Here is a 16419-nt window from a genome sequence, read left to right on the forward strand (position 1 = left end):
GCCGGGGGGAGGGGGCCGGCAGGGGAGCGCGGGGGCCCCCTTGGCGGGAGACGGGGGAGGGGCGAGCGCGGGGGGAGGAGAAGGGGGAGGCACTTCCGGTCTGGGCCCCCCCGCTTCGCCCCCTCCCCCCTCCCGAGCCCTCCCGCGCAGGTGCAGAGCGAGGGAGCGCGGGGAGAGGGACGCACAACATCACACGAGACGCCTCGCAACCGCGTGCGAGGGACGCGCGGACACCGAGCCCCACTTCCCGAGCCGGGGGGGACGGCGCGGCGAGAGAGACCCCGAGAGGGGACGCACAGCCCTCCCCCACGCCCCCCGCGGCACACAGACGCACGATGCTCCCCGACACAGTCTGGAAGGGGCCGGAAAGGGAGAGCCAGGACGTTTAGACTGGGCGCCAGGGCAGGGAGAGACACCCCTCCCCGCAAAGAAGTCCAGGCGGAGGGACATCCACGCACCACGGCTCCCCGCCAGAGAGAGGGAGCCGCAGACCCCCGGGGAGAGGAGAGAGGGCAGCAGAGGCCAAGAGGGGTTACACGCGGCGGGAAGACACAGCTCCAGCAGGGAGGCAGGGTCACAGCACGCGCCAGGCCACCCCAGACAGGGCCGGGGACAGCGGAGGGTGGGGGTGTGGGGAGGAGAAGCTCAGACATGCAGGGCAGCACATGCCAGCGGGCAGGAAGGGAGGGAGAGGGGGGGCAACGCACTTGACAAGCAGAGGAAAGAGGAGAAAGAAGCTGAGCGACCACCCTCATCCAGCTGGTAGAGCAAACGATCCCCAAACCAAAGCCAAGGGGAGACCCAGAGACACTGACAAGAGACAAGAAGCAGAGGCTGATGGGGAGACTCCGGTGGTGGGGGGGGACCTCGATACTCACCCAGTGCCCAGAGCCGGAGACGTGCCAGGCGAACACGCACAATGGTCAAGCGCCTCGGACACTTGGGGAGCAGGGTGGCACCCCAGTCCCACCCTCTCTTCCCATATTGTCATTTCTCTCCTCCCCACTCCTCCCCCGGCCCTCCCCCGCCCCGATCCATCCCCACTGGCCAGAACACAGACACGTAGGTTTGGACACATTTAATGGAAGGATGCTACGAACAAGGAGACCCTTCCCTGGATTAGGGGGAGCGGTGTGGGGGGGGATGTCATCTTTCAGATGCCCAGTTATGACCATCCCTCCCCCACAGCCTGGCCCTTCTGGAAGCTCAAGCCCTGGAGTCCTCCCCTCTTCCTCCCTCCCCTCCCCCAACACCCCAGGTCCTGAATTCCAGATCAATCAGATAGACACAAATGCATGCACACACTTTATGCGTTAATGCGCACACACAGCGACGTGCATGAAGAGGGACAGGCATGTGCAGGGACCCACCACCGGTCCCCAGGTGGTAGGCAGACACACTGGACATCTCTGAAAAACACTGGCCCTCATTCTCAGACACACGGATTCGGGGAAAGAGAGGTGCAGAGAGAGCCAGCTGCACAATGAGCCACAATCGTGCACCCAGAAATGACAGCCACAAATGCACCCATCTGTACCGAGCGGGACACACCCTCTCACTGTCACGGGCATGTGCACGGGGCTAGAACTCCAAGGGCCTCCGGCCACACATGCACACAGACATGTGTCATGCACACCTACAGAGGCACATGGGCGAGAACACGCCTGGGGAATCTGTACAGAGATGCTCGCCGACTGTGTGAGACGGTCACGCACAGGGGAACTTTAGCTCTGGGGGTACACACACACATCCATACGCCCCCAGGCACCCCTTCCTTCCCATTCCTGACCCCGTTTCCTCCCTTCCCCTCCCCTCTCACCTCCCTGGGCCAATCCCATCCATCAAGCTTCAGAAGCAAGTCAGCCAGCAGCCAGGGAGGGGAAAGGTGTCAGTGTGCCTTCTCCCTGCCCCCACCCCGCCTGGCCCGCTCTGCTTGTCCCCCCCCCCCCCCCCCCAACATGCCAGCGCGGGATGCACACACTTCCGCTGCACAGGACTTCACAGAGATGCAGCATGTGGAGGAGACAGGAGCCTCCAGCCACCATACAGGTGAGCCCCCCAGCGCCCCCGGCATCCCCACCTTGCCCCAGTCCACCTCATTGGTCTCTGGCTACCCCAGAGCTGGGCAGTCTCAGTGGCTGCCAAGGACGGTTTGGGGTTGGGTTGTGTGGTCTGAAGCTAACCCTGCCTCCCTCTACCCCGGATCAAATGCTAGAGGGAGCAGACAAGAGAGGGGGCTTCAAGGTGGCGGAAATATTTAGAAGGTGGAGGAAATATTTAAAAGGCGAAATGGGAGGGATTTGGGCTGGGGGGGTTGCCCGAGAGTGTAAGGACATTTACCTTGGGGCATCAAAGCTGTCGTAGGAGCCCACGGTATAATGCCGGAAGAGTCTCTTTGCCTTGTCACTTCGGCTTTCTGCAGGGGGACAGAGGATGACCTTGGACCTTCTACTCTGGAAATCATGGGTTCAGCCCCTGGGGTCCTGGCCCAAGCCTTCCCTTCGACCTCCCACCCCCACCAGGAGGGGGAAAGGAAGGGACATGAGAATCTAGAGTAAGTCGGGGACACCTGGGGGTTCCTTGTTACCTTGCTTTGCTTCCTGGGAGCGGTTGGCCACCTCTTCCAGGCAGTCAGAGGGGAACCAGCCGACGCGACCTTTGACCTGGCCTTCCCAGAAGCCTCCTTCCCCGATGCTAAGCACTGGATGGGGAGTGGGGACATAGAATAGAAATATTTCTGCATTTCCGTGCTGCCCACACCTCCCCTGCCCTGCCCGCTCCCAACATCTGATGCACAGCCTTCCCACAATTCTCAGCACCTTGCCCAGAACCTGGCCCAAGGGCAGCCTTAGGAAGGCGCAAGGGGGGAGTGTGTGTGTCTGCTCAGTCGCTCAGTCATATCCGAATCTTTGCGACCCCATGAACGGCAGCCCGCCAGGCTCCTCTGTCCTTGAGATTTCCCAGGCAAGAATACTGGAGTGGGTTGCCATTTCCTCCTCCAGGGGATCTTCGGGACCCAGGGATTGAATCTGCATTGTCTTCTGCATTGCAGATGGATTCTTTGCTGTTTAGCCATCGGGGAAGCCCCACAAGGGGGAAGTGGGAGATAGTCACTCCTGCATAGTAGCTTCCTGAACACAATGGGGACACCGAGAGGCACTGGGGAGAAGGGCTGTGTCCCATGACATGGTCCTTGCAAGTTAGGGACATGTCCACAACTGGCTCTCATCTCCCCTGGTAACCAGTCACAACTCACTTACTCCGTAACTTCCCTAAACCCCACTAGGCTCCTAGGTCACGTGTTTACCTCATCACTACCCCTGCCACCTCCTGCAGTCTCCTTGCCACTTAACCTTTTGTCATCTGTTCCCAGATCCCTCTTTCTGTCTCTCTCTGCTTCCCCTGGCTCTAGATCGGAGATTAGAATCGTCTCTCTTCTCCCTTGCTTGTTACCAGAGGCCCCTGCCTACCACCCCTACCTCTTAGACATCAAGCATACATTGACCTACAGTGATGGGCAGTAGGGACAGCTAATGTCTATCCAACTCTCACTGGGGCCAGGACCCTAAGAGGGGGCACTGACATTGGCCCCATTTTACTGATGGAGAAACAGAGGCTCGGAGGAATTCAGGCTTGTTTGCCCCAGGTTTTGCAGCCTGGATTTGAACACTCCGGTCTTGCTACCTCTCTGTTCCAGTGCTTTGCTGCTGCTGTTCCTGATCATGACGAGAGTGACAGTAACAAGCCCACAGCCACCCACCTCTCCAGCATCTTTCACAGCTCTGTGCCCACTGGGCCCTTCACATTCTTCACTCACTCTATCCTTACACCTCAGTAGGTAACAACTGATTTCCCATTTTATAGATGAAGTTGAAGCTAAAGTAGAAAAACCTCTTGCCCAGGGGTGGCTTGAGCCATGCTAGGGTTGGGATTGGGGCCATCTGATGCTTTGCCCTGCACTGACCACCTCTTCTGAGAGGGTCTGGGGAAACCCCAGCCAGGAGATGCTCAAGGTCACGGAAGAGAGCAGATGTGTGTCAAAAGGTCTGGGCTCTTGGCTGACTCTGCCTTGCTCGGCTGGATGATCTGGGAATCAATCATTTGTTCACTAAAAAAAATATGTATTTTGTGCCAGTCATGAGTCAGACATCAAGCTAGGACCCGAGTAGAGCTGTTGTGTTAGTCGCTCAGTCGTGTCTGACTCTTTGTGACCCCGTGGACTATAGCCCAGCAGGTTCCTCTGTCCATGGGATTCTCCAGGCAAGAATGCCAGAGTGGGTTGCCATGCCCTTCTCCAGGGGATCTTCCTAACCCAGGGATCAAACCTGGGTCTCCTCTGGCATTGCAGGCAGATTCTTTACTGTCTGAGCCACCAGGGAAGTGAGTAGAGCTGTCAGACACAGACACAGCACCACTCACTCCTGTCCTCATGGAGCTTCCAGACTGGCAGCAGTGGAGTCATAACTCTACAAGTGACCCCATGATTGGAAAACTGAGGTCAGGGCTTGAGGGGGAAAAGGAGGGGGTGTTTGGATAAAGACCAGATAGGAGTATATAAATCTGATGAGGGGACTTCCCTGGTGGTCCTAGAGGTTAAGACTTCGCCTTCCAATGCAGGGGGTGTGGGTTTGATCCCTGGTCGAGGAGCTAAGGTTCTACATAAACCATAAAACAGAAGCAATATTCTAACAAATACTGTAAAGACTTTTAAAACAGTCCACTTCAAAAAAAAATCTTTATAAACAAATAAATCTGAAGGCACGGGGGCTCGGGAAGGCGTCTCAGAGGATGTGACATATGGGCTGAGACCTGAAGGATGCGGGGAGTGCAGGAGGCAGAGAGAGGGGGCATAGGCTTTCCGGGCAGAAGGAACAGCATGTGCAAAGAGGTTAGGGTGGAAAAGGACTTGGGGCGTTTGAGGAAGGAGGAGGAGGCTAAGGTCCCTGGAACCCTGCAGGTGAAGCAAAGACTAGCCTGAGATGAGGCTGTGTCGGGGGCAGGGTGGGCAGAGGAGGGGCTTGCAGGCCAGGCTAAGGCCCTAGGCTTTGATCCTGAGGGCAGAGGGAGTCTGCTACCTTAATCGGGCTATGAAGAAGCCCAGTGACATCATGGATGTGGGTGTGCTCTGAGGCAATCAGGGAACTTTTAAGGAAAGGATATGAAGTCAGGGCAGCGCATCGGATGACTGGGCTTGACATTCAGAAAGACACAGAGAAGATGCAGCCCATGGCCCTCTGCCTGTGGGAGGGTCCCTCACCTCCGACCTCAGCTTCCCTTTCTTCTTTTGCACAGACCTGACCCCCACTCCTGAGAGTCCCTTGGACTGCAAGGAGATCCAACCAGTCCATCCTAAAGGAAATCAGTCCTGAGCGTTCATTGGAAGGACTGATGCTGAAGCTGAAACTCCAATACTTTGGCCACCTGATGCAAAGAACTGACTCAATGGAAAAGACCCTGATGCTGGGAAAGATTGAAGGTGGGAGGAGAAGGGGATGACAGAGGATGAGATGGTTGGATGGCATCACCGACTCAATGGACATGAGTTTGGGTAAACTCCGGCAGTTGGTGATGGACAGGGAGGCCTGGTGTGCTGCAGTTCATGGGGTTGCAAAGAGTTGGACACGACTGAGCGACTGAACTGACCCCCCACCCAGCCATGCACACACATACACACTCTCCCCTGGCACGCTGTCCCCCTGCCAGAGGCACTGCCGCTGCCTGGCCCCTACAGTTAGCTCCTGCATCCGGCCATTCATCCATTCACTCATTTACTCAGCAGATGTGCACTGAGGCCCTCTGTGTGCTGGGTCATTAACCTGGGCCCTGATGACCCGGCCCCTGGTGACACGTGACCTCATCTTCAGAAACTCAGGCACCAGGGAGACAGACTACAAGACAGACGTAATTACACAACCGCACTAACACTCTGACCCTGGCACGCTCTTCAAGGCCCACTTAAACCATGTCTCCTGTGGGAAGACCCCCCCCACTCCACCCCCAAGACTCAGCTTCCCCCAGGGCCTAGGGTCTCTCCCTTTTAAGTGCCCCTAGTGTGGGCCACATATGATAATGACAGTTGGCCTTATTAGGTATGAATCACTGTTCTGTGGGCTTTCCAAGAGCTGACTCTTAATCCTCGCAAAGGTCCCATTGTACAGATGAGAACACTGAACCCTGGAGAAGTCACTCGCCTGAGGCTGCCCTGCTAGGAAGTGCAGGAGCTGGGACTTGAACCCAGACAGCCTGGTTCTCAACCCCTACGCAACTCGGCCCGTCTGCCGGCCTGGAGTCGGGCAAAGAATTGCTCCCCCGCCTTGAATGAACTATGGCAGGGTACTTCCAGTCTCCAAAGCACCATTCTGTCCAAGAACACATATCCGCAGCCTTGTGAAGTCTGCAGGCTGGGGATCCTGGCATGGTTTTCCAGAGGAAGGCAGGGAAACAGGAGAGAGGCAAGCCCTGTGACAGCAGCCTCTGTTCAGGAAGCCCTCGGCAGGGACTGGCTTCACCTACAGCCCATCTCATCAGAGCCCGGGGAAGTGGGCACCACCACCCCGTGTCTCAGATGAAGACGCCTGGCAGAGGCAGGAGGTGAAGTCAAGGCGGCGTGTCCCTCACTCTCCGCACAAGACAGCGAGAAGAACTGTGGGTTCGGACTGGGGACCTCAGGCAAGTTGCTTCACCCGTGCAAGGCTCTGCCCCTTCAACTGTACAATGGGCTCCAGACACCTGCCTTCAAGGGTGACGGTGAGCGAGATGGGACCTCGTGGGGTCGATGTCCTAGAGATGCTCGTCTCCTCTGTTTTGCCTGGACCCCACCTCCTCAGCATGCTCCTCAGCAGCATCTGAGCTCCACTGTTTGCTCCTCCGAGGCGGAAGGGGCACCTAGGCCTCTCTGAGGTCTCCAGCGTGCCCTGGACATTCCAGGTCCTGGACAACTGTTGGTCGCGGGCCAGCCCCTCCCTGAGCGGCGGGTGAGTTCACCTGCCGACCCTTGCCCACAGCCCGGCTGCACCCTGCCCCTTTACCTTTGATCTTTTCGCCCTTGCTCAGGGAGATCTCCCCCTCGGCTTGGGCCTGGTAGGACTTCACGGCCATGAAGGAGCGTCCGGGGACTGCTGAGTAGAGCTTCCTGCGTCTCCCGCGGCTGCCCAGGGAGCCCCCAGGGCCCCCAGAGCCCCCCGTGCCCCCGGCCGGCCCTTCCCGGGGTGTCCCGCTGGAGCTGCATACACAGAGGGTGTGAGAGGCAAGGGGGAGTGGAGGGAGGGGGCGCCTCTGGGAGAACAGGGGTCCTTGGGGGGTGGGAGGTGGAGCATCAGGGTGGGGGAGGGGGTCTGAGTGCCTTTTCCAGCTCTGGGGGCCGGGGGTGGGGGGTAGGGGGAAGGAGGGCATTTGGGGCTCCCCCTGCCTGCCCGCTGCGGGCCGACGGCCCCCTTTCCTGCCTCCTGGCTTCCGGCTCTGTCCCCTCCCACGGGCCTGCACACCCTGCCTGATTCAGCTTCCTGAAGCTGAGCTCTGCCTGTGTCATCCCTGGCTCACGAGCCTTTGGCGACTCCTAGCTTCCTCCTGGGCTGGGTCCAGCGCCTCTCCCGCCATCCCCAGCCTACCACCATCTTCCTCCCACCCACCCCCTCCCTGTCCCCCTCCAGCTGGCTCCCCCCAATGCCCCCTGCTCATCCTCCCCACCTGGGACCTCATTTCCAGGCTTGGAACCCCCTCCAGTCTCCCTCCTCGCCCACCCCAACTCCGCTGAGCTTCCTCTCACCTTGCCCAGGCTGTCTGTCTGTCTGTCTGCCTGCCTGCCTGTCCTCAGGGGCTGGAACCAACCTTTCTCTTGGGTGCCCTCCCCACCCCCGGCCAGACCACGGAGCGGCTGATGAACTAAACTCGGCCTGGTTCATGGAGCCCTCGCTGCCTTGGGGTCAGGAGGGAGACCTGGTGGTCCGAGGTGGGGACCAGAGAGTTGGATGCAGCGGGGTGGCGGGGCGGGGGCAGCTGTCTCTGGGACAGGAGGTGGGCACCTGGGCTGGCCTGGTGGGGGTGGTGGGCAGCCGTGGGTCCCAGGAGGGGATTCGGGTGGGAGAGGGGTCTGTAGGACCAGGGCTGAGCCCTCCCCTACCTGGGCCGTCCACGGGGCTGGCGCTTGGCCTCCTCGGGGTGCCTCCCGCGGGACGGGGAGCGGGCCCGGGCACCCCGGGGGCTGCTGGCACTTCGCAGGGTCCCGCTGCTGAGCTTGGCGCTGGGGGCGGTGGGCTGCGCCTGGCCCTGGGGCCCTGAGGTGGGGCCGGGGGCCCCCGCGGACGAGGTCCCCGGAGCGGCAAACACCATCCAGTCAGGCAGGGCCATGCTGGTATCACTGTTGGCCCGCAGCAGTGCGGGGGGCACCGTCAGCCCTGTGCCCGGGGGTCCCCGTCGCCGGGCTGCATACTTGGGGGACTCCTGGAAGGGCACTGTGGTGGGGCACAGAAGCCGGGGGGGGGCAGAGGGGGAGACACACAGGAGGCAAGAGATGGTTGGGTGGGGAAGGCACCAGGGGATAAACAGATGAGAAAGAGCGGGGCGTCTGGAACCTGACCCCTCCCGCTGCCCAGGTGTTTGCGGTTCTCTAAGGTTTATTTGGTCCCATCCTGGCCCCCAGATCAGGTTCGCTGACTCCCCAGTCCCACCACGCATCCCCCCTCAGGACCCCGACTTCTCCCCTTAGCTCGCTCACCCACATCCTGTTCTCGATGGTTTCGGATCAGCTCCCCGAGTTCAAAATTCCCAGCGATCACTGCCACCTGGCGTGAGGGGGTAAGGGGGGCCCAGGTAGGAGAGAGAGAGGGGAAACAAACAGGAAACACTATCAGGTCTCCAGCCAGCTGCCCAGCCCCCCAGCCTTCACCCCAGCAAGTCCAGCCTGCCAAGTCTCTCTCCCAGACTGCCTGCCTCCCTCCCAGCCCCCCAGACTTCAGCCCCTCTGAGTTCTTCACGCCTCCCCAACCTGCCCCAACAGACCTGGAAGGGGGTCTGTCCACTGTTATTCTTGACATCCTTGTTGGCCCCTCGGTAGAGAAGGATCCTGGCACACGTCTCCTGGTGGTCAGTGGCACGGGGGAAAGGGAAGAGAAAAACAGTTACTGTCGCCGCGAGCCGACGCAGACACTGCGCTGAGCCTTTGGAACCATCTGGCGGGAACCCGCCCTGCTCGGGACAGTAGCCACTCGCCCTTTAAACGTGGCCGGGCCACACAGAGGTACTCTGCCTGCACAGTGCATGCTGGAGTCCAAGGACTCGAAAGTGTAGCTTCAGTCTCTCTAGTAGATCTTATGGGGGCTTCTCAGGTGGCGCAGCATTAAAGAATCTGCCTGCCAATGCAGGAGATGGTCGGGAAGATCCCCGGGAGGAGGAAACGGCAACCCGCTCCAGTATTCTTGCCTGGAGAGTCCCATGGACGGAGGAGCCTGGTGGGCTGCAGTTCATGGGGTCACAAAGGGTCGGACATGACTGAGTGACTAACGCTTGAGCACAGCACAATAGTTTTTATACTGATTGCTGCTGCTGCTAAGTCGCTTCAGTCGTGTCCGACTCTGTGCAACCCCAGAGACGGCAGCCCACCAGGCTGCCCCATCCCTGGGATTCTCTAGGTAAGAATACTGGAGTGGGTTGCCATTTCTCTCCAATGCATGAAAGTGAAAAGTCAAAGTGAAGTCTCTCAGTCGTGTCCGACCGACTATTAGCGACCCCATGGACTGATTACTTGAAAGGATAGTATTTTTGAAACAAAATATGCTACTAAAATTAATGTCACCTTTTTTTTTTTTCCCAAAGTGTCTCCTGGGATATTTAAAACTACTCGTGACTTGGGTTATAGTGTATTCAGTTCAGTTCAGTTCAGTTCAGTTCAGTCGCTCAGTCATGTCCGACTCTTTGCGACCCCATGAATTGCAGCAAGCCAGGCCTCCCTGTCCATCACCATCTCCCGGAGTTCACTCAAACTCATGTCCATCGAGTCAGTAATGCCATCCAGCCATCGCATCCTCTGTTGTCCCCTTCTCCTCCTGCCCCAATCCCTCCCAGCATCAGAGTCTTTTCCAATGAGTCAACTCTTTGGATGAGGTGGCCAAAATACTGGAGTTTCAGCTTCAGCATCATTCCCTCCAAAGAAATCCCAGGGCTGATCTCCTTCAGAATGGACTGGTTGGATCTCCTTGCAGTCCAAGGGACTCTCAAGAGTCTTCTCCAACAGCACAGTTCAAAAGCATCAATTCTTTGGTGCTCAGCTTTTTTCATAGTCCAACTCTCACATCCATACATGACCACAAGAAAAACCATAGCCTTGACTAGATGGACCTTTGTTAGCAAAGTAATGTCTCTGCTTTTCAATATGCTATCTAGATTGGTCATAACTTTTCTTCCAAGGAGTAAGTGTCTTTTAATTTCATGGCTGCAGTCACCATCTGCAGTGATTTTGGAGCCCTCATAAATAAAGTCTGACACTGTTTCCACTGTTTCCCCATGTATTTGCCATGAAGTGCTGGGACCAGATGCCATGATCTTAGTTTTCTGAATGTTGAGCTTTAAGCCAACTTTTTAACTCTCCTCTTTCACTTTCATCAAGAGGCTTTTGAGTTCCTCTTCACTTTCTGCCATAAGGGTGGTGTCATCTGCATATCTGAGGTTATTGATATTTCTCCCGGCAATCTTGACTCCAGCTTGTGCTTCTTCCAGTCCAGTGTTTCTCATGATGTACTCTGCATATAAGTTAAATAAGCAGGGTGACAATATACAGCCTTGACGTACTCCTTTTCCTATTTGGAACCAGTCTGTTGTTCCATGTCCAGTTCTAACTGTTGCTTCCTGACCTGCATACAGATTTCTCAAGAGGCAGGTCAGGTGGTCTGGTATTCCCATCTCTTTCAGAATTTTCCACAGTTTATTGTGATCCACACAGTCAAAGGCTTATATAGTGTACTGGATGGCTACTAACCTAAACCAGTGTTTTATTATTATTATTATTATTACTGTTTTACTGAAGTATAGTTGATTTACAATGTTGGGTTAATTACTGCTGTAGAGCAAAGTGAATCTGTTATACACACATGCACACATATTTATATCATTTTTTGGAGCTATTCTTTTCCATTATGGTTTGCCTGCGTGCATGCCAAATCTCTTCAGTCATGTCTGACTCTTTGCGACTCCACGGACTGTAGCCCGCCAGGCTCCTCTCTGTCCATGGAGATTCTCCAGGCAAGAATACTGGGGTGGGTGGCCATGCCCTCCTCCAGGGGATCTCCCCGACCCAGGGATCAAACCCACTGTCTCTGATGTCTCCTGCGCTGGCAGGCAGGTTCTTTACCACTAGTGCTGCCTGGGAAGCCCGGTTAACGGCTTATCATAGGAGACTGACTATAGCTGCCTGCGCTCTACAGTAGGGCTGTGTTGTTTATCCATTGTATATGTAATAGTTCGTATCTGCTCGCCCCAACCTCCCAATCAGGGGTTTTCATCATTAGCACAACTGACGCTTAGGGGCCAGACAAGTCTCTGTAGTGGGGCCATCCTGTGCATTGCATGGAGCATCATTCTCTGGTCTCTGCCACTAGATGCCAGTAGCGCTCCCTTCTCAGTGGGGGCAGCGGAGAGCATCCACAGACACTGCCAAGTGTCCCCTAGCGTGCAGGAGCATCCAGCTTGAGAGCCACCAAGTCAGACCTCTTGAGGCGGGGGACTTACTGTGTTGTGTATCAGAGCACCTCAGAGGCAGTAGCCACTGACTAGCCCGACAATTCTGTGAGATGGAGATGACTGTCCCCGTTTCACAGATGAGGAAACTAAGGCTTCAAAGGGAGCTGGTGACGATCAGCCCTCGGATTTGGACCCAGGTGTGTCTGACTCCTGAGCCCTTACTCAAACACTCTGCTAGACCCGGAAGGAAGGAGGCAGGACGCATTGGGGGCCAGGGCTGGATGGTCAGAGGGGGCGGACAATGCCATCCAAGTCCAGATCAACTCCTTGCCAGTGTCAGTCATAACAGACCCAACGTCCTTGCCCTGGATGGGAGGCCCCCCGCTGATCTGCCTGCCCTGCCACCCCCAGCCCCAGCCTCATCAACCTCATCTGCTACCACCTTTCCTCACTCCCTACTCCGCAGGCACACTGGCCTCCCTTCTCTGGCAGGCATGCTCCTGCCCCAGGGCCTTTGCACCTGCTGCTCCCTCGATTTGGGACTCTCTGCCCCTAGCTCTCCACACAGCTCACTTTCTCACTTGATTCACATTTCTGCACAGAGGCCAATTCTTCAGAAGAGGCCCCTCTGATGACCCTGTCAAAAATAAACCCTTGACCTGTTCCTGGCTTTATTTTAATTTATATGATACCTGCTGTGTGCCGGGCATTCTTCTAAGTCAGAATTAACTCGTTTGCCTTATAATACTGCCTCCCTGAAATTACATTTCGATTTTATTCATCTCCGGCATCTCTCCCCCACTCCATTGTCTGTTTTGGAGAGGCAAGGTTTTGTCTGTGGCACCCATGGCCTGGCATGGTGCCTGGCCCATAGAACTGTTCAATAAACAGTTGCTGGATGAGGGGAGTCCTCCTCCTCTGTCTTGGCCTGGGCAAACCCAACCTGGCCTCCAGCTCAGCTCCACTCCAAATCGCCCAGATGCCAGTCTAACCAGCATTCACTAGACACTTCCTCGGTCTCACCCGCTTCATGTGACAGACCCATCAACGATGCTTGTACGGGTCCATCCTACGGGATAGGCTCAGAGAGGGCAAGGTCACACAGCCAGTCAGTGGGGCAGCTGGGACTTAAACCAGGCTTTCTGATCCTAGCGTTCATCTGTCTACTGTGAAAGCACAACTGATCGCCCAAGTCTGATGGCTCCCCGATTGGATGGCAAAGTTAGCCTGGTTCGTTTTCCGGGCATGTTTGTGAGTGTGAGTGTGTGTCCCTGTGTGCACATGCCGTCTCCCCGACTCGACGATAAATTGGTGCTGTGTGTGTTTTTGCATATCTGCCTGCCCCCACCGTCACCTTGCCTAGCACAGGCCCAAGAGCATCTCTTTCATCTCAACCAGCAGTTCGCTCCACCCCTGAGCACCCTGTATATACTGGAGAGCTAGCACTCTTCCCGCTGGATTGTAATTCTTTGTTTACACATCTGCCTCTTTGCCAGACTGTGAACTCCCCCTCTCCCACCCTCCCACCCTCCCGAGGACGGGCGCCATGCTGTGTCTGATTCATCTCACGTGCCGGCACACAGTAGGTGCTCAGGAAATGGGCCCGGAAAGGATGAGGACGTGGAGTTGAGTCATGCAAAAGTCATTCGTTCAAATCATTCATTCATTCCCGGAGTCATTCAATCTACCTTGAAGCAAATACCTGTTGAGTGTTCTGAGCTGGATGCTGTGTGTGGTCTTGGCAGGAGATTCAAGGTATCTGATCCATCATTCATTCATTCACTCCCACTCATTCAACAAAGATGCATCTAAGCCTACTATACGCCGCGGCCTTGGGACAGAGCGCTTGATCAGACTTAAGCCCTACCCCTGAGGAGTTCACAACTCAGACATGGCCCTGACCCTCACCACCAGAGGCTAGATGGGCTGGCCAGAAGACCAGAGGGGCAGAAACTGAGGAAATCTTTCAGACCCAGCTCTGGGCTTTGGGAAGCTTAAAGTCTCAGAAGGAAGAGGAGGGGAGAGAAAGTCGGAGAAGAACTTGTGTCGGTCAAGCATCTATTTGCTAAGTGCCATGCTGAGAGCGAGCCAAACGTTCACACCCTTGATCCTTTGCGAGGTAGAGGTCACTGACCCATTTTACAGATGAGAAAGTAGAAGCTCAAGGCGAGGGAAATGGCTGACTCATCTGACCCACTCGGAGTAATTGTTCCCTGTCTGTATGACCCTATGGACTGTAGCCCACCAGGCTCCTCTGTCCATGGGATTCTCCAGGCAAGAATATTGGAGCAGGTTGCCATGCCCTCCTCCAGGGGGTCTTCCCGACCCTGGGATTGAACCTGCGTCTCCTGCTTGGCAGGTGGATTCTTTACCAGTAGCGCCACCTGAGAATCCTCCCCCCCCCCTCTATCTATACACTACATTTTCCCTTTCAAATTGACAGTATGGTTTCTGTCTCCTGACCAGATCCTGACTGATAACAGTAATGATAATGATAATAATCATTATTATTAGCATAGCTGCCTCCTAGGGATGAGCACTTATCACGCATGATCTTTCATCCCCTTCAATCAGCTGCTGTTATCCTGACTTCAGGGAGCCGGATGGAACCTCAGAGAGGGGAGGGGACTTGCTTGGGGTGCCCTGGGCTGTGCATTGGCTGTGGGATCAGAAAATCCGGAATGAGGCCCGCATCGGGAGCAGGAGAGACAGACGCACCGGGGAGGGGAAGTACAGGCAATTTGACAAACACTGCGTTCTCCCTGCTCGGCGGGTGCCGAGCGAGCAAACTGCTCGCTGCCACAAGGCGGCACGTGGCTACCTGCCACATCCTGGCACTGCACGTTCTGGTGAGAGAGAAGGGGCTGGGGCTGTTCTGGGAGACTTCCTGGAGGAGGGGGGAAGGGGCTGATGGATCAGCCGCAGCATGCCAGGCCCTGGCCTCCTAAGACCCCGAGGCAACCATCCAAGGGCAGGGAGACCCTCCAAGGGCAGAGAGCCTTGGGAAGCAGGGAAGACTGGGGCTTCGGGGCCTGGGCTGATTTGCGCAGGATCCCCTGGTGCACTGGTGACAAATCAGCTGGGGTCATCAGGCTAAAAGCCCCAGCTTTCATGAATCCAACCAGCCAGGACAGCACAGCTGCAGCGGGCATGCAGCTCACCTCCATTCAGAGCGCTCGAGCTGGGGACCGTCCACCCCGCCCTGAACCGCCACAACAGGCAACACACTCTTGTCCCTTCGGGGGCTGTCCCTTGTCCCCTGCAGTGGGTGCCCCACTGGCAGCTGAATGGAGACCCATTAGAAATAGGGCTCTTGGGGATTAACATACGCACACTGTGTGCATGCGAGTGAAGTCGCTTCAGTCGTGTCTGGCTCTTTGCCACCCCATGGACTGTAGCCCGCCAGGCTCCTCTGTCCGTGGCATTTTCCCAGCAAGAATACTGGAGCGGGTTGCCATGCCCCCCTCCAGGAGGTCTTCCAGACCCAGGGATTGTACCTGCATGTTTTATATCTCCTGCATTGGCGGGTGGGTTCATTACTAGTGCTACCTGGGAAGCCCAACATATACACACTATATATAAAACAGATAAGCAACAAGGACTCACTGTGGAGCACAGGGGACTCTACTCAATGACTGCAATAACCTATATGGGAAAAGACCTGAGAAAGAAGGGATATATGCCTGTATATCACTGAATCACTGCTGCAGACCTGACACTAACACAACACTGTGGATCAGGTACACTCCAACATAAAATAAAAAATTGTTAAAAAAGGAGGACTTCCCCGGTGGTCTAGTGGTTGAGAATCTGCCTGCCAATTCAGCGGACACGGGTTCGATCCCTGGTCCGGGAAGATCCCACACGCTGTGAGCGATGAAGCCCGTGCACCGAGACTACTGAGCCTGTGCTCCATAACTGAAGTCCCGCGCGACAGCAACGAAGACCCAGCACCGCCAAAAACAAACAAATGAATAAATATACCTTAACCAACTTTAAAGGAAAGAAATAGGACCACTGTAGTTTCCTGCATTTCCAGTAACAACCCTGACCCCCTCCCCTCTGGATTTTTTGGCACAGACTGTGCCCTCTGCTGAGAATGCCCCTTCTGCCCTCTTCTACATGACCACCTGTTGCTCATCTTAGCTCTGATGGCACATCCTCCTGAGAGCCACCTCCATCCGACCCAGCCCCAAGGCCATGCCCAGATGTGGGCCCCCATGGAGACCTGGATTCCTGGTGACCTCCCTCTGAACACTTGGGATCGCCCTGGCAGGGTGTGTCCCTTGATGGGAGGTTGTCTTGCTCGCTACTCTCCCCTCAGCCCCCGGCTCTGAGCCTGACCCAGGGGAGGAGCTCAGGAAACCTCTCTTGAATGAATGAATGAACGAATGAATGAAACAGTGGAAGAGCGGGCCGGGGGGCACCGGGGGGGTGGTGGGAGACGGGAGTCAGGAGGAGAGCAGACCTTATTGTAGAGGGCACAGATGTGCAGGGCCGTGTTCCCCGAGGCGTTCTGGGCTCCAGGCTCAGCTCCGTAGAAGAGCAGATGTTCCAGATGCTGAGAATGACCCCGCTGGCAGGCCTGGAGGGGACCGGGGGCCAGAGCCCAGGTCAGACCCACCTGGCCACAGCGTCTCTCTCCTTCACCTGGAGGCCAGGCAGCCCTGCATCTGCCACTCCCCCTTCCTTCGCCTCTGAGGCCCCATTCTTGCTTAGGGACCCACACTGTCAATGCCACCAGTCGTT

At 56.4% G+C, this 16419-nt stretch overlaps 1 protein-coding gene across 2 annotated transcripts in view; it reads right to left on the bottom strand.

Moving 5' to 3' along the window:
- SHANK1 (SH3 and multiple ankyrin repeat domains 1) overlaps positions 1 to 16419 on the bottom strand; it is a 54055-nt gene that overhangs the window by 26869 nt on the left and 10767 nt on the right. For both annotated transcript variants that reach the window (XM_060398785.1, XM_042230989.1), the window contains exons 8-15: positions 16139 to 16255; positions 8998 to 9075; positions 8714 to 8780; positions 8120 to 8450; positions 7029 to 7222; positions 2588 to 2701; positions 2341 to 2416; positions 1820 to 1846 (exon numbers count right to left, since the gene is read on the bottom strand). In XM_060398785.1, the coding sequence (XP_060254768.1) occupies positions 1820 to 1846; positions 2341 to 2416; positions 2588 to 2701; positions 7029 to 7222; positions 8120 to 8450; positions 8714 to 8780; positions 8998 to 9075; positions 16139 to 16255 (1004 nt within the window). The remainder of the gene's footprint in view (positions 1 to 1819; positions 1847 to 2340; positions 2417 to 2587; positions 2702 to 7028; positions 7223 to 8119; positions 8451 to 8713; positions 8781 to 8997; positions 9076 to 16138; positions 16256 to 16419) is intronic.

Source organism: Ovis aries, chromosome 14 (assembly GCF_016772045.2).
Source record: "Ovis aries strain OAR_USU_Benz2616 breed Rambouillet chromosome 14, ARS-UI_Ramb_v3.0, whole genome shotgun sequence".
Lineage (NCBI taxonomy): Eukaryota > Metazoa > Chordata > Mammalia > Artiodactyla > Bovidae > Ovis > Ovis aries.